The 25,675-nt window shown below is 43.0% G+C and overlaps 2 protein-coding genes across 5 annotated transcripts in view; one reads left to right on the forward strand and one right to left on the reverse strand.

Annotated features, from left to right (window-relative positions):
* Positions 1-25,225, forward strand: part of CERKL (CERK like autophagy regulator) — a 129,577-nt gene extending 104,352 nt beyond the window's left edge. Inside the window, exons 12-14 of one of the 3 annotated variants that reach the window (XM_072811384.1) lie at positions 2,700-2,872; positions 3,664-3,731; positions 20,881-21,027. In XM_072811384.1, the coding sequence (XP_072667485.1) occupies positions 2,700-2,872; positions 3,664-3,731; positions 20,881-20,993 (354 nt within the window). In that variant the 3' untranslated portion in view covers positions 20,994-21,027. Of the gene's footprint in view, positions 1-2,699; positions 2,873-3,663; positions 3,732-20,690; positions 20,841-20,880; positions 21,028-24,957 lie in introns of those variants that run through there. The other 2 variants (XM_072811385.1, XM_072811386.1) reach the window with 2 other exon arrangements.
* Positions 2,454-25,675, reverse strand: part of ITGA4 (integrin subunit alpha 4) — a 79,812-nt gene continuing 56,590 nt past the window's right edge. Inside the window, exons 18-28 of one of the 2 annotated variants that reach the window (XM_072811382.1) lie at positions 18,377-18,527; positions 16,799-16,894; positions 16,030-16,109; positions 15,412-15,495; positions 13,369-13,459; positions 10,896-11,003; positions 9,794-9,916; positions 9,018-9,137; positions 7,044-7,142; positions 6,574-6,693; positions 2,454-6,231 (exon numbers count right to left, since the gene is read on the reverse strand). In XM_072811382.1, coding sequence (XP_072667483.1) covers positions 6,133-6,231; positions 6,574-6,693; positions 7,044-7,142; positions 9,018-9,137; positions 9,794-9,916; positions 10,896-11,003; positions 13,369-13,459; positions 15,412-15,495; positions 16,030-16,109; positions 16,799-16,894; positions 18,377-18,527 — 1,171 coding nt within the window. In that variant the 3' untranslated portion in view covers positions 2,454-6,132. Of the gene's footprint in view, positions 6,232-6,573; positions 6,694-7,043; positions 7,143-7,828; positions 7,965-9,017; positions 9,138-9,793; positions 9,917-10,895; positions 11,004-13,368; positions 13,460-15,411; positions 15,496-16,029; positions 16,110-16,798; positions 16,895-18,376; positions 18,528-25,675 lie in introns of those variants that run through there. The other variant, XM_072811383.1, reaches the window with a different exon arrangement.

Here is a 25,675-nt window from a genome sequence, read left to right on the forward strand (position 1 = left end):
CTACACATCCTGGAGTTACTCTGGATTCTTCTCCCTCCCTCCTTCTTCACAACCGATCTACTGGTTCCCCTCTTAAATGTTACTGAAATTTCTCCTCCACCTTAACTTGAACCTTAATCCCTTCTTGCTTACAGCAACCTCCTTTCAATCTTCCTTTGCTCTGGCCTCCCACACTTATTTCAAGAGGGAGTTTTGTTTTGTTTTTCTAAAACACTAGGCTGTTTCATGTTCAGTTCTTCAATGCCTTGTCAAGGCATCTTGTCAAGATGGCATCTTATTTCCTCAGTGAGGAATATATGGCCCTTAGCATTCTGGCCCTTGCTTGTGTCACAGCCTCACCTCTTGCCATCCTCCCCCAGGTTTCCTGTTTTGACCATTTAACTAGTGTGTTAGGGATGCACTATAACAAATACCATGGATTCTATGAAGGCTTAACATAAATTTGTAATTTTGAATTTCAGAAGTCTAAGATGGTGTTGGCAGCTCTGGCTTCTCCCAAGGTCTTTCTCCTTGGCTTAGAGATGTCTGCCTTCTGGCTGTGTCTTCACATTGCCCTTCCTTTGTGCACACACATGCCTGATCTTTCTGTGTTCCAATTCCTCTTTTAAGGACACCAGCATGGATTAGAGCCTACCCAAAACCCTCATTTTAACTGCATCTTTAAAGACCTTCTAACTCTGGTTACATTCTAAGGTATGGGGGTAGTGATGACAATTTATGACACTGGAGGAGAGACATAGTTCAGCTGGTCTGAACTATGTGACACCATAGTTGACACCATCTGTGTCTTTAAAAAAAGTAATAATCAAGTATAGATATTTATATCTTCTTAAAAAACAAGCACCAAGGTACCTGGGGGGCTCAGTCAGTGATGCCCCTGCCTTTGGCTCAGATCGTGATCCCAGGGTCCTGGGATGGAGCCCCATATCAGGCTCCCTGGTCAGCGAGGAGCCTGCTTCTTCCTCTCCCTCTGGCTACCCCTGCTTGTGCTCTGTCAAATTATAAAATGTTAAAAAAAATTAAGATAAAATTTAAAACATAAGTGCCTAAACACCAGTATCATAGTATTACAGTATGAATTTCTTGTAGTCGCTTGATGATGCCGTCTCCATACTTGGTCAAACGTTTCCTGTCTTTGAAACTTCCCTTCTCCTCCAGACTAACTTTGTGTTAAGACTCCCTTCAAATAGGAGGCTCACCCAACATCCTGCCCGTTGGCCTTGTTTCTCATTTAATTTTGTGCTTACACCATCATGGCACTTGTATCACAGTTTTAACGGTTTACTTCTCTTCCTCACATCTTAGACACAAGCTCACACAAGATATTAAGTTCTTGGCTCCCTGAAGACCCATCTAACAATGTGGTTTCATAGGTACTGAATTTCCTGGGATGTACGCAGCTTCATTTTGTGAAGCATACACATGAAAACTGAGGGTTTGGGATAATAGACTTACTGGTGGTGGCCATCACCTCTTGGCATCTCTTGGCTTACACTTCTTGCTGTAGTCGGATTCTTTGATCACATGGCATTCTCCTTTTATAAGGCTGTCAGTCACATGGGATTAGGGCTCAACCTAATGACCTCATCTTAGCTCAATCACATCTGCAAAGACCCTCTTTCCAAATACGGTGACGTTTAGAGGTACTAAGAATTAGGACTTCTGGGGATCGTTATCAGGGACGCAATTTAACCCATAGTAGCGGTTAGCAATGACTCATTTAAAACAGATTATTTTTACAAGTTCATAGAGATTGGAGGATATCACGAAGGCTTTGGACCTGAGATGGGAAGTCTAATGCAATGACTGCTCAGTAGTTTCACAGAGAGCCCATCTGCTTCCCTGGAGAACAGCTGACGCCACTCTCTAAACCCAGTATAATCCATTGTAGTAACCCAGCGCACTATACAGTATAAACTAAAATCTGCTGGACCTTGGGTTTCTACACATGGAAAATAAGGGTATGGGGGGGAAAATATTAGTTTTCTGTCAACTTTTAAAATTCTATATCTCAACACTGAGGTTCATATGTGGAAGGGAAAAGAATGCATGTAGGTAATAGGAATAAACCTCATGCCGTTTACCTAAAAAAGTGAAATTAATGAGTGGTTAATATACATTGCTCCTAAAAAGATATTTGGCTGTCTTATGTATGAGAATAGAAACTTTTTTTCCACTAAAGTTTCTTTAGACAAAAGTTGAAACTTGAAGATACCCTGCACCATTTACAATGGTCAATAAGCAAAAGTCTTGCAAACTGAGTCCATCTTTAAAGTGGGAATGAGGCTGGCAAATACCTGTCAATCTAATGTGATTTTTACTTCCTCTTTCCACCTGTTTAAGCATGGAGCTCGGTTCCTTCCTAATTAAATTCCAAGTATGAAACTTAGTTTGCTTTCTATCACCTAAACTAGTTGATGAGTTAGTAGATTGTACAACAATCAACAGACAGGTCTTAAAAAAAATCTTTAATTGGAAATTGTATGATACACAATTTACAACCTCATAAGTACACAACACTGATCATAAGACAAGCTTGCCAAAGAAACTGGGAATCCCTGGTACGGAGTTTCAAAGCTATAAAAACGTCATCATGCATGTTGCTATTTACGTACGGGATAGAGCACAGTAAACTTTAATTTGCATTAGCAGTTAGGGATAAAGCAAGCACCGTGATCATTTGCATTTGTTTTATTTAGTTCAATTTTCCATTTGTTGAGACTTACACTGTTGGAGAAGTGAAAGTTCGTCCAAGAAATAATAGCGGATACAGCCTAGAGGAGGATGGACTGCATGCCGCTGCTTCAGAAAACAGTTTCCCTTGGAATGTAGATGGTGACTTAATGGAAGCCAAGTCAGAGGTTCAGGTTAAGTAAGTGTAATTATTTCACTATCTTAAATGTCCACCAGTAGACACAAAACTTAAGTGTAATGGAAGCCGCCTTGTCAGGACTAGATTTCTTTTTTTAATGAATCAGGGAAACATAAAAAGATGTACAATTTTAATAAATACAGTGTGACTTTACATTTATTTACCAATTTGTTATGTACAGCCAAAGCATTTTCACACAGACTCATGACCAAATTTGATTCTCTCTTGCTATTTCAAATTCCCATTCTCCCTGAACTATACAGATAATTTCTAGGACTTAGGTTTTGTAATTTAAAAAACGGATCAAGATCTTAACCTTGTGAAAGCCATCTGGGTAGCAGATTGTTACATTTAGATCTCCAGTCGTTACTGCTTTGTGTTCAGCAGTGTGGCTTCTATCCAGTGTGGCTTCTATCAGCTCTTCCCAAAGCATTCAACTTACTTTCCAAGGGAACGATTTACATACTATTTAACAGAACAACTGGCATAAACAACTTTAGGACCATGCAAACTCCTTGTTGGTAAGCATTATGACCCAAGAGGTAGAAGTGTGCAGGAGCATTCCATTCGATGTGAGCTTTCTACAGGCACAGTGCCTGGATTGTACAGTGATTACTGGGGCTGATTTGTTAGGCCCTCCAATCTCTTACAAGATTGCAGCTGTGCCATGAAACCATGATTGTTAGCTGCCATTAGGTTTGCATTCGGTGTGATGTGTCATACTCAATAGGTATATGTGTGAAAAGGAAAGATAGATTGACGAAATAATTATATATATATATTTTTTACAGATTACACCCAAGGCTTATCAATCTTTATGGAGGAAGCACGGAAGAAATGAATGATTCCCAAGGAACATGTAATTGTTTATAAAAAAGTACAAACTAATTTTAATGTGAAGGAATATAGTCATACTTTAAAAAAAAAATAAGAAATTTTTCCCCCTCTCTGGATGTGTCTAAAGAAGTTAAAATGGCTGTTATTTTGCTAAAAATTAGTTTCTAGGGCTTAAAAGCTAGAGCTTAAAGCAAGACATGAAATATAACAAATTCTGGGTTTCAGAAAATATTTATTGGAACTGAAAGTAAATGCTCATATACTTAAAACATCATGATGACATATCAGTAATTCCCAAGTGAAATAACTTGGATGCTCTCACTTTTCAGGATTTGACTCCATCAGGACTTACGTGAAATTTCCTATAGCCTAGGACAGATGGACTCCAGAGGCTACATAAGGATGTCCTAATGATGTCTAATCCAGATTTCAAAATCATCCCAGTACCCACATTTGTTTGCCAAAAAGATAAACATTAAGTTGTTAGGGTACCAATTGTGTGAATAATCCCTGATAGAAATGGTTAATTTTCCTTAAAGTTTGTAACAAATTTTAAATTACACCAACTAGCTAATGGGTGAGGAGCAGTTTTCTTTCTGCTTCTGAGACTCCTGTTATCCAGCAATCCTAGCACATTGGTTTTAGTGCACTCAATAATACCCCAAATGCTATCATTTCTGAATAGAAAAGAGCTAAATTTTTTTTAGGATTCCAGAAATTCACGTGTATGAATTACTTTGCTTTTTATGTAATGAAAAAACAGCTCTTTTGCCCATATATCGTACCTTTTTAATTTCTACTGGGATACACTGCATTCAGGAGGTTTCACTCCTCGAATGCCTTTACAAAGGTCTGCCCTCCTTGTTCTTGGGCCAATTACAGACTCTGGGCTTGTGAACAGATAACTTACAGGAATTTAGGCAGCTAGCGAGAGATAGTTGTTGGCAGGGGCTTCATATGAACAAATATTTTCCATAATAGATAAATTAGAGGTAAGCCTTTTACTATTTGATCACTTGCAACAATAAAGACAGATACAGGACAATTCAGATGAAATCATATTCTGCAGCTAGCAGCATCTAGTTCCTATGCATGGATAAATATTACAAAAAAAGGATTATATTTGCAAATGAAAAGGCATTAAAGATAAGTGAAATATTAAGTTTTTATAAAAGTTTCCAGATTTTAAATAAGTTATCTCTAACTTATCTCTAGGTTATGGAAATTTTGATGTCACATTTATATTCACTGAATATAAGTTAAATTCCTCAATTTTGTTTCTCTAGTTCCATGTGGAAGACAATGCTCTTATACATCTGGTAAAAACACATTTAATACATACATGTGAAGAGAAAGAGTAAAATCTAAAGAAGTAGGTGCACTTGCTTAATTTGGCAGTCACTGTTTTACACAGTATCTAGTTTATATGAAATACTGGCCTCTAATCACGGTCTTTGTAGAGTTTTGCTTTTTAAGCGTCATTAGTGAGGTACAGTTTTCATATTTTATCTATCAGTGTATTAATAATTTGAAATACAGCTAAAGTGCAACATTCATAATCTGTTTCAGAATATAAATTAGAATTCTTAAGTACTGTTTTTATAACCAAGAGAAGGTCATTAAAAATGGATTTTTAGAAATTTACTCCTGGGTACCCTTGCTAAAAATGTGTGCTAGGAGGACTAGTGGATTCATACCTATAAACATATTCTTTTAAGAACTTATGTGTGTATATATACAGAAAGAAAAAGTCCATAGCTGTATAAACAATAATTATCCAGAAGTCATTAAGCTCAAACCAGTGTATAAGTTCAGTCTGAAATTTGCTCATCAGGCCCATAATGCTCCTACATCGACTGCTGAATAAATGGTTGATCAAAGCCCCTCATAAAGGTACTACAGATAAAGGTCTTTAAAATAAGTCTACTTTAAAACATTAGTGGTCTTCTTTTATTCATTAGAAAATTGAGGAACAGCTCTTTCTTCTTTAAAAATATTTAGCAGGATCTTTCCAACAAGCCTCAACGATCTTTTAGAAATGAATGATCCCCTCTTCAGTGGAGTTTATTTTACGAAGCAAGCATACATGGTAAATAATTTCTTTTAAAGGAATGATATTTCCAGGACTTCTTCAAATGAGTTGTTTACTTCCTCAATATGATTTAATTCAGAGGCACTTTCATTTCAAGGTATCTTCCAGGGATTACTTACCTTGAATAAGTTGAATGCTTTAGTGTTTTTCTACCCATTTAGGAGCTGAGAGATTATTTTCCTCCCGAAGAGTAATTGCTTGGATTTTTCATTTGCATTGAGACCTCATATGTCACAAGGTCATGAGTAAAAGAAGTACAGGGTTTCTTGTAAACAATGTCTTAAATTTCTTTGGTTAACCTGAGTCTATTCTCTCAATTTGAAAGAAGTCTTTAATCATCATCATTGCTTTTGCTGTTAACATAACTCCAGCTGTCTCTTCTGTTTTCTTCTTGTAGGATAGATTTGTACTGTCTTTTAAAGAATCCAGCCTGAAAATTGTAACATATTTGTGATTATGCAATACTCTCATCAGAAACCTGAAAGGTCACTGTCCCATGCAGTCAATAAAATTTAGGATAGGAAATATGGTTAAAGAGTATAATTTTTGTTAGTGACACACACTCTCCAAAACTGACATTATAAAAGAACACCTTTCCAAACTAGTGTCAGGGTTGGGATACAGGTACTGGGAGATACTGGAGAAATAGGAATTTAAAAATTCATTAAAAGTGCTGCAATATTTAATAATGTGGGAGTCACAAAGGAGGCTTTGTGAAGATCAAGAATGGCATTTCTGAGTGGTTTAACATGAGTAATTATTAAAGGCTTACCTTCCACATAACACATGAAATCAGTAGAAGTAAAATAAGTCCAAGTAGCAAGCTGCTCAAAATAATCGCTATTGTGAAATGACGTTTGGGTCTTTGATGATGTAATCCTTCAAGGAGAACCTATATAATGTAACCGAAATAAAGAGCCACCAGTTTAAAAACTTCTATTCCCTTTGAACCACCCGCCCCCCTCCATGATTTCCCTAATATTTTGAACAACCCTATCCCCTTTTCTTGGTGGTAACCATTTAGCAGAAGTGGCTGGTTCCATGTTTTCTTCATCTAGTTAATCTTACCAAGTTCACCCTCCTAAAAAAAGCCATCTGCATTGTTCCCTCCCACCAGTTGTAGAAAATGCCAGATCCTGGTAACGTATTTTGAACCCTCCATTATCTAGTCAGAATACACTTTCCTGACTAACCACTCCAGCAATAATTTTCCCAAGATTTCAGGTAAAATGGTCATCTTACATGTGCAACATTCTCATCCTTGTTTAGTTCAATAACTTTTGGATTGGGTTCTGGAAAAGCTGTTACTCTTACTTCAAACTTGAGGGCTGAAGTCTCATCCTGTTTAATAAAGGAAAGATCACTGTAGCCTTAGTTTTATTTTGTGAAGACATACTAATAATTTCTCTTGATCCTTACCTACTATTTGAGGCTTTTACAATTGATCGTCTCCAATTTATTTCACCTCTTGTAGTTAATTGCATTGCAATGCTTTCTTTGGAAGAAAAGGCATCGCTGTGGTATTAATTTTCCTGGCATCATTTTGTTGAAATCCTTTTATTAAACATGACTAGTTTGCAGATAATTTGATTTAGATATTTGTAATATATAAGTATTCAAATATTTGATAGTTGTGTTTTTTCCTATTGAATCTTTTTTCCCCAAATAAGACTTTCTTCACCTGATAAGCCTAGATAAAATAAGTTTGAAGAAACAGGTTTTTTTCCTGCTCTGATAATACACATATAGTTTATAACATTCAAATATAAAATCAATAGATGAACTCCAAGAGCTAACAGAGGGACTTTATAACCAAGAAGAATCCATGGAGCTCAGGAATCTGAGGATGGGCTCCACAGACTCTAAGAACCTTTTATTTATTTATTTTTTTCTAAGAACCTTTTAAAATTGCATGTAAACTTGAGAATATATTCCTTAGCAAAATTCCTAAAGAAGTCTGGGACCCTCAAAAGTTAAAATATAAATGCTATTTAATGTTTTGGAAAAGAACACATAGAATTTTAGGGCTGAAAATAAAGTACGTACTTTATCACAGCAGTGGTTTCCAACAGGGATTCTTTTACTCCCTAAGAGGTCAGCAGTTTCTGGAGACATTTTTGACTGTTGGGATAGTCATCTAGGCCAGCAATGCTGCTAAGCATCCTACAATGCACAGAGCAGCATCTGACACCAAGGAATTATCTTGTCCCAAATGCCAAGTGCCCATTGTTGAGAAACCTGGACCTCAAGGATATAGAAGGCAAACTGCAAAACTTTAAATAGCCTGATGGTCTCATGATTTAGGTTTAGCCCAACCAGAACTACAGCAGACATCACTTCCATATCTGGTGAATTTTTTCCCCCTCCTTTACTATTCACTACTGTGTGGCAATTTCAAATATTCCTCTCTAAACAAAAGAGAACTACCATTTTCTTTGCCTTACTATATATCATGCACTAAGGGCTTCACAAAAAGTATCTCATATAATCTGCAACATCCCTGCAAAAGACATTATTCATATTTGTCAGGTAAACTGAAGAACAGAACCTCCAGATAAAATCAATTTTCTCTCTGGTATTTTTTTTTTTTAAAGATTCATTATATATAGAGAGAGAGTGTGTGTGTGAGATCAGGGGAGAATCCTCAAGCATACTTCCCCCCACTGAGGTCATGACCTGAGACACCCAAGTGCCCGATTTTCTAATCCTAAACAGGCATACTCATTGCTAGGAAGAAGTCCAAGTTGTATTATTTATTCATCCTTTCAAAGTTTTTCTCAAGTGTTGTTGTTGGTTGGTAAATTTTGATTTTTTACTGGATCTTACGAAAGCTTTAGTTTTACTTCTTAAATACTTAAGCATAATTTAAGGTAGTTTAGAAAAAAACCCTAAGGTTATATAAAATAGGTAGCCAATTTCTGTGATGTAATCAAAGTTTTAAGCAGTTGGACATGCTTTCTAAAATAAATCTCTTAATTATTCCATAGTGTATTTTAGAGTCTTAAGTACCTGTTTAATTACAGAAGCCATATCACTTAGACAATCTATTCAGCTGAAGCGATACGCGGAAATAGTTGTAGAGTTCCGCTCCAAATTTTACTCGTACCTCCTCAATTACTTGAATGCCTAGTCCTATAACATCCTATCTAAATAAGAGGACTTCAGATAAGTTCATACCAACCTACAAACTCAAAGTTGTCATTTTATTTTACTTACCATTTCTGAAAGGTAGGGCCGGCCTTCCAACTGAATGTGAACACTGGCTTCTTTTCCACTTTCCATTTTCCCCAAATGGCACAAAATAGTTAAACAGTATGGATCAGCTTTCATGCAGAACTTGAAAAACAAATACAAAAAAAGCTACATTAAAACTTTTCTTTTTTTTTTTTATAAATGGCTAAAATATTTTACATGGAATTAAACCTCTCCCATTCATGGATTTAAAAAATTCTCTCGCTTAACACAAAACACGAACGTTTTATAAATCACAACAAAAGGTATCTGAGCTGAAGCATGTGTTCTCCGAATTAAAGACTCCGAATCAGGGCATTGTTAAGTCACATGTTCTATGTTCCTGTAAAAGGTGGATCATTTGAAGGTGAGATCGCTTCCTCAGGGTTTTCGTTTTTTTTTTTTTTTTTTTTTTTTTTCTGTAAATTCACTAAAATGAAAGCAGTGAAAATTAATCTCGTGCCACAGTCTGCTCAGCTAAATAGTAGATCTTGGCAGCCTCAAGGGTCTAGAACAATGTCTGGCTGGCACAAAATAGGCACTGGTTGGATAAATAATGAAACTGTATTATATGTATGTGTGTGTCTATATATCCCCGAATCTCTCTCTCCAATTGTGTGTCCCTCATGTGCAAGAGTAGTAAGTTAATTTGCTTCTTTCCTACACTCAGTTGACAGCTCAAACCCACTGGCTCTTGGTTTAAGTGCTTCAGGTCCGTATGTTGGCAAGCAAAATCTACAACCCGAGAAGCAGAAACTTACCAGTAGCTTCTTATCAGTCTTTGACAAGAACGTGAAAATGTCTTTTAGGATCTTCATCGCACCTTTCTCCTGCTCTAATGCACACTTTCTTTGATATGTTTTAAAATGGCATTCTCCAGCAGGCTATAAAGATAGAAAGTGGGAAGAATCTTACTCCGTACTGGAAAGAACTGCAAAAGCTTCATGGTCTTGAAAGTTCCAGTCGCTTGCCTTTTCTAAAATCTATCAAGCATTTCTAAAATGGTGAAAATATCTTTTGGACAGATTTATCTGGGGAAGATTAAGTCTCCATGGCAAAAACTCAGGAACCCAGCAACATTTTAACAAGGTTGGATGTAGGTGCTAAAGTGATCACCGGGCCCTAAAACCTTACAGGAAATAAGGCAAGGTGAAAAACAGACATTTGAACATTAGCATGAAATTCAAGATTTCTTTGGATTTAGATACAAAATGATAACATGTTGTAACATTTCCCACCATCTAGGTTTGGAATTCAGGTAAGACGTTTTAAAATTAGATCTCAAATTCAGTTATAGATTTATTGGTTGACTGCTTGCCTTGAAAATGGGAAGGTGAAAAACAATTCTGGGGCCGCCTGGGTGGCTCAGCGGTTGAGCGTCTGCCTTTGGCTCAGGCGTAATCCCGGGGTCCTGGGATCGAGTCCCGCATTGGGCTCCCCACAGGGAGCCTGCTTCTCCCTCTGCCCATGTCTCCACCTCTCTCATGAATAAATAATATATTTTTTTAAAATCTTAATTCTGATATAATCATCAACATAAGGGTATCGATTCTGTTAAAAAAAAAGGCTGAAATACTGATTTTTCAACAGTGGCCTCAAAATTCATATTTTTATTACCCATTGAATTACTTCTACAGGGCCCTTTCACAAAGAAAATGCAGTGAAGAGCAGGGTTCTGTTACAGACCATATACATCAGATGCAGAGGTCCCCGTAATCCGACAGTCCCAAAGTAACGTATAATATTCAAAGTGGCCTCAGTAAATGCGTGGTGAATTCATAGCTGAGAGTGTGACTCACACAGGTTAACAGATGTGTCTGTTTAGCAACATGATTTAGAATAAAGGAAGGAACACGTTCTTACCTGGACATCCAAAATGTTGAACAGCTTATCAGTTTGGGGGGCAAAAGAATTTGGTACCATTATTTCCACACTAACATTTGGAGCCATGCTATGGCCAGTGTTGATGACCTGATAAGAAGAAAAAAAAATCTTTTTTAAACGTAAACAACATTTTTCATAAATGCAAGCATAGTTATCAATAAGCTTTTGGCTGAGCCCGGATGCTTCACCACATTGATAGCGGCTGCCGTGTGTGGTTGGCAGCTGCAAGGGGAGACCGAATATCCATATGTCAGAACTTTGTGCAAAGTTTGCGAATAATTTATTCATTATTCCTAGCCCTCTCCTTTTGACATTGATTAGGCTAAAATGTCCAGGCTGAGAGTTATTGCAGAAATAGTCTAAAGAAAAAGACCACACCATGTATCTGTGTGGCACTTTATGTACCTAACAACCCACGATCCAGTGATCCTCACTACAAATCCCGTGACACGAGCTGACATTTTATTCTGCAGCTCAGGAAAAGGCTCAGAGGTATGCATGATGTACCTAGGATGGCCATAAAGTGACAAGAATTAAAGCTCCAGTGTCCTACCTCCAATGCTCACGTTTCACAAAATCACCCCGCCGAGAGGATAATCCTTTTTGGCAGTGAGTGAATAAGAGTATATTTTATTTAGTTCGGGGTAAGGATAATCATGCTGATGCACTCAGAAAAATCAGAAAGGGGACGAGAAAATACAACAGCCTTTTAATAATAATGCATGCATAAGTAGGGGCTCTTTCATTATTAATAAGTTTGGGGATTGCCGCTGAGGAAGGAAATTGGCCCAAAATAACTGCCGCCTGAGAGCTTAGCTATGAAACCGATACAGTAACTCAGAAAAGAGATGTGCCCCGATATCTGAGTGAAGGAGGCAGCCTCCTCGATTTGCAATGAGCTTCAGGCCGCCCGGGACCTGGAAGAGAACGTGTCGCTGGCTGGTGGAAATTGCTAGGCCACGGAGCACCAGGCAGCTGCAGAAGCCGGTTTCAGGGATGAACACCCAGCGCTGCCCCGACCTCTGGACAGAGTCGTCCTCATGCCAGCAAATGATCAGTCTAACCTAAAATATCTTTCATCCTCGTTTTCCGGGTAACACTGAGACCTCTAAGAACCTCCACAATTTTGCAGACTCCCCCAGGCTGCAGAGAGGACGGCCAGGCCCAGTCATGCAACCCTAACTTCCGTGGAAAAGACCTTCCAATTAAATGACTGAAAAACACTTCCCCTGAATTCTAAGTAAAGAAACAGGCCTTCTAGGGTCTAGCTCAGTTTCTGTTTTAGTTTATCGGAGCACAGAACTCCCACTGGGCTCTGAGAGGAGCACTTCCTGGGACTCCGAAGCACAGGGCTATGGTTTTTCAACACGACTGTACACTAACACAACAAAAACTTGGGTGCGCGTAGGGTCACCAGGACGCCAAGGTCATTCTTCTATAGATCTGGGGCAGGAATGCCCAGGAATTTACATTTTGAATAGATACTTCAAGTGAGTCTGACCTATGCTTTACTTTTTTTTTTTTTTTTCAAATTTTTTTTTTTTCAATTTTTAAGAAAAGATTTATTTTAGGGGAGGGGAAGATAGCATCTTAAGCAGGCTCCACGCTGAGCACAGAGCCCAACGCGGGGCTCGATCTCACAACCACGAGACCAAGACCTGAGCTAAAACCAAGAATCAGAGGCTTAACCGACTGAGCCACCCAGGTGCCCCACTGACCTACCTTTTTGAAAGCACTGCCTTACAAAATGCCTGAATGCACCTAAATCCAGACTCACGCACCTTCTGTAGATTGTCATGTAGCTCTAAATGTTGGGAGCAGTGCTTTGGGTTCTAAGAATATTTTTGTGGACATTATCTCCAATGCTCCCAAAACTTTCAGTTTGACAGTAAATTTTTTAATTTAGCTTTATATCACTATGTTTGGATGATGATACTCTTTTTGTTTGTTTAAACAATAAGTGACACATCATCTATAACTGGTCACGTGCCTCTGGCCTACAAGGCCGACCAAGCAGACCTTAAACAGGCGCAGCAGGTAAGAGCTCCCTTTACTGGGTAATGTTAGTGCTTGTATCACAGCTTGAACCAGGAAGAGATTTCATGGATTTGCACCCAAAGATGCTTGCCCTTGGCCCCTCCTGATTTCTGTGTGCGTCTCTAGCAGATTCACTTCCTCCCATAACTTGGCCTGTTTTGCGATTTGCCTCTGTTCCTGCGTCTGCTCCTTCCCGCTGTATTTGTAAGGAGGTGCGGGCTTCAGGAGCAGTACAAAGGCAAGGGCGGGGGGGCGGGGAGCAAGAACCCAGGAGGAGAGGGGATGGAGTAACAAGCCCGCTGCCACCAGCCACCACGGTGGGTCCCTAGGCGGCACAGCCTCTGCTGTCCTCTGGAGCAATGCAGCAATGACAAGCTTGCAGCTCACCACAAATACCATTAACAACTTTTCTTACATGGAAAGTGAAGTTCATTTTCTCTGCCATGCACGTATCAGGCTCATTTTCTTCTTTTGGCCCATATATAAATGAGGTTGGGTTGACAAACCTGAAAGAAAGAAAACTCGAGTTTAACTTGTCTTCCTTGATGAGCTATTATAAACAGTCTTTCTCTCTAGGCGCGGTTATTGCATAGCCCTTAAGTAATGCTACTTAAGACGATGTTCCAGGCTACAGAGGACTTCCAAGCACCACTGGAGATTTTAGATTTCTTGCTAAGATACAAACTTGAGTGAAATGTAATGAAACCAGAAAGGCACATGCTCGGACTTGAGGGACAGCCCCTCTTCCCACTGACACCCTTGGTCTGTCCTCCCAGCACTGCCTGGTTCAGTCCACTGGCCATTCCTTCCCTCAGTCCTCAAATGATGCATATAAACTTGACAAAGAGGAGATGATTTCTTAGCTTTTCCCTACCGCTCCAATATCTTCCCATAGATCAATCTATGTTACCTATTTTTGTTTGGTTTTTGTTACCTATTTTTGAATTACATCTTTCTATAATCCAGTTCCCACTCGCTATTTGTACTGAGCCCCAAGGCTGGGGAACCGTTCAAATGTCAGTGAGTATAGGAAACTTTTGTTGTTGTTGTTAAGAATATAGGGTTGTCACTCCTTCCTCTGTAATTAGACAGCAGTGAACTGTAAGAAGTATTATTCTTGGGAGTCCCAGCTCCACCAAGTTGCTCATATTTGGCAGCTAACGTGAAGTAATGCAAAGTAAGAGAGGGTTACACCAAAACATTGGAATGCTGTACACTGAGGCAGTTTCATACCCGCAGAACATTCCTCGCCCAAAGCTATGTGTGGAGGACACTCATCCTAAGAAAGTCAAGAAAAGGGCTTCCTGGGTGGCTCAGTGGTTGAGCATCTGCCTTTGGCTCAGGGTGTGATCCCGAGGTCCTGGGATCGAGTCCCGCATCGGGCTCCCTGCATGGAGCCTGCTCTTCCCTCTCTCTGCCTGTGTCTCTGCATCTGTGTGTGTCTCATGAATAAATAAAATCTTTTTAAAAAAAAAGTCAAGAAAAGGTGAGATGAGGCTTCAAAACCCAGAAAGCTGGCATCAGCTTTGCTCTCCTCCTCCGTGATGCATTCGGTTCTGCCCTCCTGAACGGCCCCCTCTCTATCTCTCCTGTTTGTTTCATCTCGCAAACGTGATCCTCAGTCCTTTCAGTTGCAGACATCGTTTTATTTTTACATAATTATATGCCATCTCTGCGGGTGGTTAAAAACCATTGGGGGTGGTTTATATTTAGGAGCAACAGGAAAAGCTCATCAGTCTACTGGTTCGGTATCTCCTAGCTTCTGTTCCTTTAAAAATACGGTTTTAAACAAAGACTCCTAGCCTGAATCACTTCCAGTGAATCACTAGTGGTTTTCTTAATGCTCCTGAAATCTTTCTCCCCACGTTTCCTTCCTGAATCTGAGGCAGGTCCACGTAAACAATCACTAACATTGTGGGCACCCGGTGAATGCTGGCTCCGGGGCTAGGGGTGAGCCGCTCCATGATGCGCGGGGACTAAGAGCTTGTGGACAAGGGACATCTTGCAGCTTGGCTCCCTCGTATCTCAATCGATTTGTCTCACGGGTAGACGCGGGTTCTGGAGAGGAGATTTGCCCCAGCTTCCGCTTCTTTGAACTTGACACTTGCTGCAGCCACAAAGCATGATCGTGCCAACTGCACACCCCCCGCTCTGGGGCCCTGGTCTGCACAGAATAGGCTGACAGGCTGGGCGTGAGCTGCCAGAGGCTTATGGAGCTTTTCCAGTGAGAAACCCCACCTGGGTACCAGCTTGAGGAGGTCTCAGTAACGACCAGAGAGGGCATTAAAATAACGAACAGCTAAGCAAGGGAATGCAACACCGAGGTCTGTGGTAAGGGCCAGAAACAGCCCGGGTCTCTCCTTAAAAGTTTTTAAATATATTTTTGATCAATTTAACATAAGCAACAGAATTTGAACATCGGTTCTCAGCTTTACAGGAGGCCTCAGTATTTACTTACCCGTGAACAGACAGCATGACTTCATACTTGAGAGGGATTGCTAACGTCACTTTGTTCAGGTTGTCCATTTCCCGTTCATTTGCACTAGAGAAGCAAACAGAACACACACCCCGTGAGAATCCCCCAAACACAAAAATCATCTTCAGAGGGACGCCCGGGTGGCTCAGCGGTTGAGCACCTGCCTTCGGCTCAGGGGTGATCCTGGAGACCCGGGATCGAGTCCCGCATCGGGCTCCCTGCAGGGAACCTGCTTCTCCCTCTGCCTGTGTCTCTGCCTCTCTCTGTGTGTCTCATGAATAAATAAAATCTTAAAATCATCTTCAGAGAGAGCGAATCACATGTTCGGTATACTGAAGGCTTGAGGAGTGGGGGCAAAGTGGATGTGGTAGGAAGAAATGTTTATGACAGGGTTGGTAGAAACGTGCTCCCGTGACGGACTGTGTTATTTGCCCCCAAAATGTTTAGAGATTTTTGTTGTTGTTGTTTCTTTGCTCACACAAGAGAGGTTTTCTCCTGCAGACAATGGAAACACAGCTCCATGGTTCCCCTAAGTCCTCCCACCCTAAAGTCAGGGGTCTACCTCCTTTAGCCCCATTATTTTTTCACGATGAGATATACCAGGTGGCATGCACTGTAAGGCTGAGATCCTCTTCGGCTTGGCTGAGTGAGCTCACATCCAGGAGAAAGCTGATATCCATCTGTAAAGCACAGAGAGGGAAAGGCCCCTTTAAAAAAAAAATCTAAAAAATATTTTTTTTAATCACCTGAATTTAAGTTTTCCTTACTGTTTGTGTTCTGTGGAATGCAGATATTTGAGACATGTTGTAGAGCACAGACTACTCCTCACTCAGGCAGCGAGCTAAGGGGGCAGCTGTCGGGTTTGTGGCAATTTTAAAGCACCAGCCTTTGCCGTGAGTGACACTCAGAGACAAAGGCGCCTCTCGATGTAAAGACAGGCAGGTCCAGACTGACAAAATTAGAGATGCTTTAACAACTTGAGTGAGGACTCTTGCCAGTCACACCTTTTTGTATAGCAGAGGTAACATGCCTGGCAGATAGGACCACCTGGGGTGGAGAGGGGAAGGGGGAGTGTTGGGGAGGGTGAGACAGGGGAGTAGGATTCTGATCGACACGTTCACATGCCCATCTTGACACAAACATGTGCCCCCACTTTTTTTTTTTTTACAGTGAACATTGCCAAGAATATAAACACAATCTCAAAGATCCCAAGCCCAGTTGGAGTTTTAATTCATCGCCTAGCTACTTACCCTAAGCAAATACATAATAAATTATATATTTGCATGTGGCATAAATGGGGGGGGGGAAAGCCCAGAAAATATTTTATGCCCACGTTAGTAAGCAAAAACTGTTCAGGCTAAATGCTTACCCTTGAGAGACGATCCATGTATATATAACCAATGCTGCAGTCAAGTTTGACTGAGCCAGAGCTGTCTGTTACTTCGCAGTTTATTTGTTTCTCCTCCTAAAAGGAAAAAATGAGAACAGCTGCTTTAGGTAAGAAGGGAAGGAGAAGTCCGTAACGTAGGTTTAGGAGTGCTTTTAACACTCCTGCAAATCCTCCACAGGATAATTCCTGGGCTTGAAGCTTTCATCCACATTTGTATTCCCTATTGAATTCAAGATCCAGGTCCTGGAAAAATCATGAAGCCAGGAACTCACGAAGTCCCTATCTCATTTTGTCTGGGATGTGAGAATGTGATAAGGGTATATAATTATAGTAACTGGCATCACAATAGGATGTATATACATATATGGGATGTGGGTATATATATATATATATATTCTCAAATATTCAGGGAAATACACGTCATGCTGTATCTATAGACTGTAGGTGTATAGATAGAAATACCGTGTACATACAAATGCTACAGAGGCAGACACATACACCATAGATGTACCACATACACCATTGATCTAGATAATATATATTACATACACAGGTGCCTCAGTCCTTCAGACTATTGCAAATAGGCTCCCAGTGCTCTAGAGGAAAGGGTTACATACCCCGGAGAGGTCAGAGCATCTCTAAATGCCCCTTGGCTTGAAGAGCGAGTCTCTGGATGAGAGAGGAGTACATTGCTAAGGGAGAAGACAGGCATCAAAGGAGAAAGTGACTGAGGCTCTTCTCTTTGAAATCGACCTTATTAAGCTGCCTTGCGGATAGATTCAAGGGCTCAGGACGGAGGCCAGGTGGTAAGAAAAGGTCTCTAGGTGCTTCAAACTCTTGTAGGGAAAGACAAATTGCCTGTGACCCGGTTGGCACCAAGATTTCTGAATCCGTGGAGACTGATGTGCGTGAGGTCTCGGCTGGAAGTTCTTTGGGAACGAGACTGGGCATGTGAACCTAAAATGCAGAACGGTAACTCGGGGAGCCCCGCTGGGAGGAGCGGTATTGCTTGCTCAGGGACCGCAGCCAAGACTGAGCAGCACGGTGGCACCAGACGAGGTTATCAGTGAGGAAAGCAGCGGCACCCAAGCACCTTGCCTGGGACAACTGGGTCTCTCCCACTGGAACGTTTGGAAGCAGGACGCGGACTCTTTGGAACTCAGGGACCAAGCAACTTGTCATTTTGATGAGGAGCATGAATTCATGGAAGTCTCAAAAATCAATGGAAACTCGAGTGGTAAGTCCGCATGTACCTCAAATATTAAGGCCTCACATCAATGAAATGGATTATACCATTTACATTTTTTTTTTTTACAGATTTTTTTATTGAGAGAGTGCGTGCGTGCGTGCATGTGTGGGCACCCGTGTGTGGGGGCGGGGAGGGGCAGAGAGGCAGGGAGCCCCATTGCTGGGCTCAACCTCAGGATCCTGGGATCATGACCTGAGCCAAAGGCAGAAGTTTAACAGACTGAGCCACCAGGTACCCCTATACCATTTACAATAAAAAAAAAAAAAGAATAAATATAGTATCACAGAACTCTGGTTTTCCATACTTACCAGATCTAAAATCTTAATGAAGTAAAGGCCGGAGGGGAGTCTGATGTGCAGAGCCGTTTCATATGCATCATCTCCAGCATTAAACAAAGACACATTCAACATCACTGTCTTCATGCTCCCAACAGCAACATAGGTCTTATTTTCATTTGGCCTAAAAATTAAGCAATAGTTAGTTCTTTTTGGGGAAATAAAAATCTCATCTCCCCATTTATCCTCAACATAAAATACCAATTCGGAAAAAATACCAATTTGGAAAAAATACCACGGGGCGAGGACTCCATGCAAGTGGATACAAATTCATCTTAGAAACAACTCCATTTCTCACGTTTCAGATAAATTCAGTCAGCTATGACCCAGGAAACTTGTTATTTTTAATTAGTTATAATTAAGTTAATCCTGTTTCATTTCTATAATTTTAGCCTATTTTCCTCATTGTTTCACATGCATTTCTCTAAACGCAGAGCTTTTTCTTTCTTTACCCTTGAAAAAAACCTTAAACCAGCTGCTGCCTGAACCAAAGGGGGAAATGGGGAGAACTGGGAAAAGGCGACGAGAGAGACGACTTCCCACCAAAAGAGAGGATGTTCTGGTGGCATGAGCGCAGCCCGGGGAAAGGACTGCAATGCCCCGCAGTGGGGCCACCACAACCTGCTGCGCTGCAGCTCACTGCCCAAGGCCACCTGGGCACCTGTGCAGTAACCAGACCAAATTCACAAATGGAACTGCGGCCGCGCTTCCCCACCCTGTGAACCGGGAAGAGAAGGCTGCTGCAGAGCCAGCAGAGGAGGGAGCGCTCAGTTCTGCCTCTGGCTCCAGGTCTGCAAGGTGGGAGGGAGGAGGTGCTTCAGCATTTTGAAGCCTCAGCCACCACCCAGGAGAGCAAGAATTACTACTTTGAAGACGTGGCTCATGCACGTGCCTCTGCACAATTCATTTCTGTATGAAACACGACGGCGGGAATGTTCTAAGGCCTCCGGGTAACTGCCTGCACCACCCGTCCTCCTTACAGTGAGAGGATGAGAAAAGCCCAAAGAAAACTCACACAGCGATTCTATATAAGCTTTCCCTCAAGACAGACATTCTTAGATAGTGAGCAATTTAAAATTTAGAAACATTGGTTCAACAGCTGATGGATGTGACCCAAGACAAAGCATGGTGAGGCTAATCCTAGCAGGAAGAAAGGCAAATACTCACCTGGCACTTGAGAGGGTTTCCTCCAGTCTACACTCTACCATTCTAACCAACATCTGTACCGAAGATTAGTGTCTGAATAAGCTATTTATGGAAATGCTAAATGCGGAGTCAGCATTTAATAGTCATTTTGTGAATTGATTGGAAACAAAGGGTGCTTGAGAACAGAGTTTAAGAACAGGTTTCAAAATGCATGCTTGGTGGGGCAGCCCTGGTGGCTCAGCGGTTTGAGCGCCGTCTGCAGCCCGGGGCCTGATCCTAGGGACAGACCCAGGATCGAGTCCCACGTCGGGCTCCCTGTATGGAGCCTGCTTCTCCCTCTGCCTGTGTCTCTGCCTCTTTCTCTCATCTCTATGTATTCTCATGAATAAATAAATAAAATCTTTAAAAAAACAAAACAAAACAAAAAAACCCAAAATGCATGCTTGGGACCATTGCTTGAAGACCCATGAACGACGGACCGCCTGGGACTGAAAGCTCCTCTATAATCATCACATTCGTTACTCCCGGATACAGAAATAGTTTAATAGTTTAAAAGATCCGCACCCTGGAGTACAGGACAGATGTGTAAACAAATATTATAAACCCAGGGGAAAGAGCTGTGAGTGAGGGGCTCTGGGACACCGAGGCAGGGGAACCACTTTTGCCTGAAGGTAGCAAAGGCATGTTGCTTCTTGCTTTCCTACCATGCTCATTATTTAGGATTATTATTATTTGTAAACATTATTAATTTTAGGATTATTTGTAAACATTATTATTATTAATAATTTTAGGATGATTATTTGTAAACATGAAGATAGGAACACCGCATGACGGAACACGACTTAACGTGGATTACACCCTTAATGGGTTCCCCAAGTCGCCCTTCTCCAGTCCCCTTCTCACGCTGCCAGAGAGGCTCACTCTCCAGGAAGCAAACTCGACCCTGTCACGTGCCTGAATGTCCTTCAGTGCCATCGGGGCGGGGGGCTGACGTGCGAGCGCAGCACGGGAGGCCTCACCCTCCTCTGCACAACTCAGTCCTTCGCTGCAGCCACGCACCTGCTAACAGGTGTCCAAACACCTGGTTCTGTATCTACCTCAAGCTCTCGCTCTCTCTGACCTTGACATTTCCCCTCCGCAGGTCTCTGGTTGATCTGTGCTTGCACAAGGCTCAGCGAGGTGTTAAAAGTTCTCAGAAGTTCTTCCAGTTGATACTCATAGCCAAGCCCTAGCACTCGGCACTGCTCTCCCCGACGACACCAGCTGCTACCCCTCCTCAATATCAGTATAAATTCTACCAAATTATAACTAGGTTTTTCTGTTCCGTGAAGGTATATGGATTCCAAATGTCTCGTTAAGTAAACGTCCACTGCTACTACCTTCGCGTGATCTGTACCCCATCGTACAACCTAACACTTTCGAGGCAACTGAGCTAATGGATTGACCAATAAATCTATGGCAACATCAACACTGGGAAGAGTATGGTTTGTTTTTTAAAATATATTTATTAGAGGGGCACCTGGGGGGCTCAGTGGCTGAGTGCCTTTGGCTCAGGGCGTGATCCTGGGGCCCCAGATTGAGTTCCGCATCGGGCTCCCTGCAGGAAGCCTGCTTCTCCCTTGGCCTTATCTCTGCCTCTCTCTGTGTGTCTCTCATGAATAAATAAATTCTTTAAAAAAAAAAAAAAGATTTGAGAGCGAACATGCACGTGTGGGGGGAGGGAGCGAGAGAGAGAGAGAGAGAGAGAGAAAGAGAGAAGCAGGCTCCCCGCTGAGCACGGAGGCTCCCCTCGGGGCTCCATCCCAGAACCCTGAGACCGTCACCTGACCTGAAGTCAGATGCTTAACCGACCGAGCCACCCAGGCGCCCCTGGAAGTGGTTTTTGAGAACTATGTGAACTGCAGAATGTGCAAACACGTTACAGACCCTTCTCCCCATCCTTCTACTTCTAACGGCACAGCTCTAAGAAGCCGCACAGTCCACCTATACCTAAGAGTTCTTCCCCTCTTCTGATTTTTCCCCCTATTTTACACTTACTTATCGAGATAGCACATACAGAAAAACACACACGTCCTAGATTCACAGCTCCGTGAATTTTTACAAACTGAATACACTAAATGAAAGCAGTGCCCAGATCAAGACAACGTGGTACCTGCATGAGAAAAACGCCCTGTGCCGCCTGCCTTCAGTTACTGTCCCCCCCGCAGGGAAGGGCGGGGCACACGCGGGCACACGGTGGCTCCAGCCCCTGAGCCCTGCCGTGGGAACGTGGCTCTCTTCTGGAAGGAGGGTCAGAGCTGACGGAACCATGATCCTCAAGGGGGGCCGCGGCCTCAGGGTGGAGGAGTCGGCTCCGTGGTGCCCAGCTTCCCCCCCACTGTGCGCGGAACCTGCCTGGGGTCACTCTTGCTCGTGCCCCAAACACAGCGGCCCCACGTCCCCCCCTGCTTGTGGCTAAACACCGCAGCCCCACGTCTTCCCCTTGTTGTGCCCTAAACACCACAGCCCCATGTATCCCCCGTTGTGGCCTAAGCACAGCAGCCCCACGTCCCCCCCGTGCCCTAAACACAGCAGGCCCATGTCCTCCCCGCCTTGTGCCCCAAACACAGCAGCCCCACATCCCCCTCTTGTGCCCCAAACACAGTGGCCCCACGTCCCCCCCTGTGCCTTAAACACAGTGACCCCACATCCCCCCCTTGTGCCTTAAACACAGCAGCCCCACATCCCCCACTCCATGCCCTAAGCACAGCGACACCCCGCCTACAATCACATTCAACCAAAGGCCGGAGCCAAACAACAGAACCCCAGGGGTCCCTGCTGTCGCAGGTCAAGGTGCAGGCTTCATCTCTCCGGCAGAAAACGAGCCGGTGGCAAGCGGCCTCCAGGCCCCTGAGCCTGCGTCCTCTTTGTGCTACTGACTTCAGGGAGAAAGAAAACACTAGAAAATTCTCATCGACGAGAACATGTCAGGGGACGGACATTTGGGGAGATGGCACTTGAATAAGGGCGGACTCCCTGGGGTCCCGAGGACGAGAGCCGAAGATCCGAGACCGGGACGTACAGTTAGTTAGCAGGCTTTACTGTGTCAAGCGTCTAATTCATCTTTCAAGACTCTGACGTCCGTGAGGCATAGATTCCTACCATCTCCGTCTTAAAAATGCATAATTTTGATAGACGTGCTCTGGGGGGGCGGCGGGGAGCCAAAGAGGAGAGTGGAAGAGTCTGGGCACTGCTCGCTGTCTACCCGACGGGCACCTCCCGAATCTGCTAGAAGAACCCCAGATTGTTTAGGCAGAAGGCAGGACTCCCTCGATGTAGCAGAAGAGAAGCCCCCCGCGTTCTGACCGAGCTGCGACAGTCATGAGGACCCCACTGCCCTGCAGCTGGGCCGGCCGGGGTGAGCGTGTGACCAGGCCCTGTTCCGCAGAGTGAAGGTTCACCCCCTTGCTGGACGGCCGCTCAGCGGCACGGGTTTTGGCCTTCGTCCCTCTTCTTTTGTTGGGAACCTCGATGCTGCTCAAGCCTTGGGGAGCCCGTGGGGGGAAAAGCCAAGAGAACCGGAAAGGTGACCACGCGTGTCCAGTTTGGGAAGCTGCCCGTGAACCCTGCGGCCGCCTCCTGCTTTTTATGCAAAAATAATCACGGTCCTTTGTCGTCTAAGTCACGATTCACCAGGTGGTGCCCCCTGCGGTGGAAAGCAGTCCTGACAGGAAGGCGCTTGCTCAGGAAAAGCCTCCCCCACGGACCCCAAGACACACGCCCGGGGGGCCGGAAGGGAAGTAGAGGCACGTAGCCCAGCCGTCTACGGGGAAGGCTTGGTTTTGGACGCGCCTGCGTGATGGCTAACCCTTGCTAGTATATTTGCAATCTCCATCAGCTACTTGTCTTTGCTCATCCTCGTCTTGCAGCGCGAGCCCGCGGGCCCAGGGTTCGTTGTGCTGAGCTGCAGACGGGCGGGAAGAGGCCTCAACCTCACGTGCGCACGTGCGGCTCGGGGGGCCGGGGGCGGCCGCTCACAGCAGTTCCCAGCAACGTTCTTGCCTACACGGGTGGGTTTGTAGCTCTGAGGCCCGCAGACGCATTAGTGCCGGGGTTACGGGCAGGAGCGCGCCGAGCAAAGGGTCGCAGGCGCTTACTGTGCCGGCGGGGTGGGCCAGGCCAGGCCGACTGTCGTCTCATGGACTGTACCCTTCACTGCAGGCCTGAAGGTTAATTAGAAGAGTTTGCACTTGGAAATTCCTCAAACAAGGTATCTTTTACCTAACAGAGACAGCCGATGGCTCTCCTAGGTGACGCCAAAGACGTGGGACTTACACCTAATGCCGACGTTCGAGCCACGTCCAACCTCACAAAGCGGCAAACCATGGCCCAGGCCGTCGGTGGCTTTCTTGGGGGCATAAAGAGACTTTAAACTCCAGACAAATAACCAGCACACATGCAGAAAATGTAGAGGATTCAGTGGCAGTATTTCATCTCGAGGCCCAAGTAAAACTTTTTTTTTTTAAATCATGGTTTACACATATCCCAATAACAATGTTCTCAAAAATAACTTTTACGAACCTTCATGTATTTCAGGCTTTGTGCTATGCACCCAGTTTGCATGACTTTTTTTTTTTTTTCTTCTTTAAAACCACCTCAGGGCGCCTGGGTGGCTCAGTGGTTGAGCATCTGCCCTTGGCTCAAGGTCCCGGGATCGAGTCCCGCGTCGGGCTCCCTGCAGGGAGCCTGCTTCTCCCTCTGCCTGTGTCTCTGCCTCTCTCTCTGGGTCTCTCATGAATAAATAAATAAAATCTTTAAAAATAAATAAATAAATAAAACCACCTCATAGAGTAGGTACTATTTTACCTTCTTATCAATGAAAGAGGTTCGGGGAGTTCAAAAGGCTACTTCTCAAAAGCCTGACTCCAGCTCTCAAACTCTTCACCACCACGTTGCTTCCCAGATTTTAGTTTGATAAAAATGACTCGTAGCCTGATCAGTAGTGAGCTTTTTTGGCCTGGTGCCCATAGGTTCTGACTTGGGGGTGGGGGGTGGGGTTTGCGGCCTAGAAAACTGTATTTCTAATTAAACATTTCAGGTGATTCTCATGAAGGTGACTCAAAGATGACACTTTCAGAGACACCGCCTAACCTGCCATTTAAAACCATAATGGATTTCACAGACATCAAGAAATATTATCACTTCAAAGTAAAAAAAAAAAAAAAAAAAAAAAGTAAAGTAGGTAATGTAATTTTATTGTGAGAAAGTATGCACTGAAGACAAAGTAATCATTACATGATTTCATCTCTTTTTTTTTTTTATGATTTCATCTCTTAATTTAAGGATGTATTTTCATTCTTCAGGAAAGAAACATTCTTAGTAAGATTTTCATATAAACTTCAATGTCCCATTTTTTTTTTTTTTCATAGGCTGGAGCAGTTGCAGAGAAAGATGACAAAAGGGACAGTGGGAGTGCCTGATTTAAGAAAACGAAAACACTACTTATTTGTAGCTCAGATAAGAAGAGGAGCCATGTGGGTGAGAGCTTATCAAAGGCCCGCGACAGCAAAAACACCAAGAAAATGAAGCACTCGAGGAAGAAAATAAATACATGAATGGGAAGGTTGTAAATTATTCATCTCATAACTCAACAAAGGCACCGCATTACATGCTGGGGTACAAAGTAGTTAGTAGTCATTGTTTTTGGACTCTCTGAGCAGCCAATCTGGATAATTTCAGTATAAAGTCCAATTATAAATCAAATAGGTTAGGGCTTCTTGGCCCTCAACTGTGGATGCTCAAGGCTATACTGGCATTGCCTAAGTGAAAAGAATTAATTTATTCTCTGCCATATGTGATCCCACCCCAGCAGGGTACTCAACACTGTTTGTCAACCTTTTTACTCATTCCTATTCCGTTTATTGTAACAGCTATTTTGAATCTTTTCCCATTCCCTTCAAGTTCCCAAATCCATCCTCAGAGCCCTCACTTTCCATATAGTCACTTGCTTTTTATCCCGGCCATCCCCGAACTCTCTGTTTTTCCCCTCCTTCCACATTGAGCTTTCTTAATCCATGCCAAGCACCTTTTCATAGTTTCTCAGCTCAAGGTAAGGAGAACTTAACTTCTCTAAGGCGACTCCTCCAG

This window comes from Canis lupus, chromosome 34 (genome assembly GCF_048164855.1).
Source record: "Canis lupus baileyi chromosome 34, mCanLup2.hap1, whole genome shotgun sequence".
Classification (NCBI taxonomy): domain Eukaryota; kingdom Metazoa; phylum Chordata; class Mammalia; order Carnivora; family Canidae; genus Canis; species Canis lupus.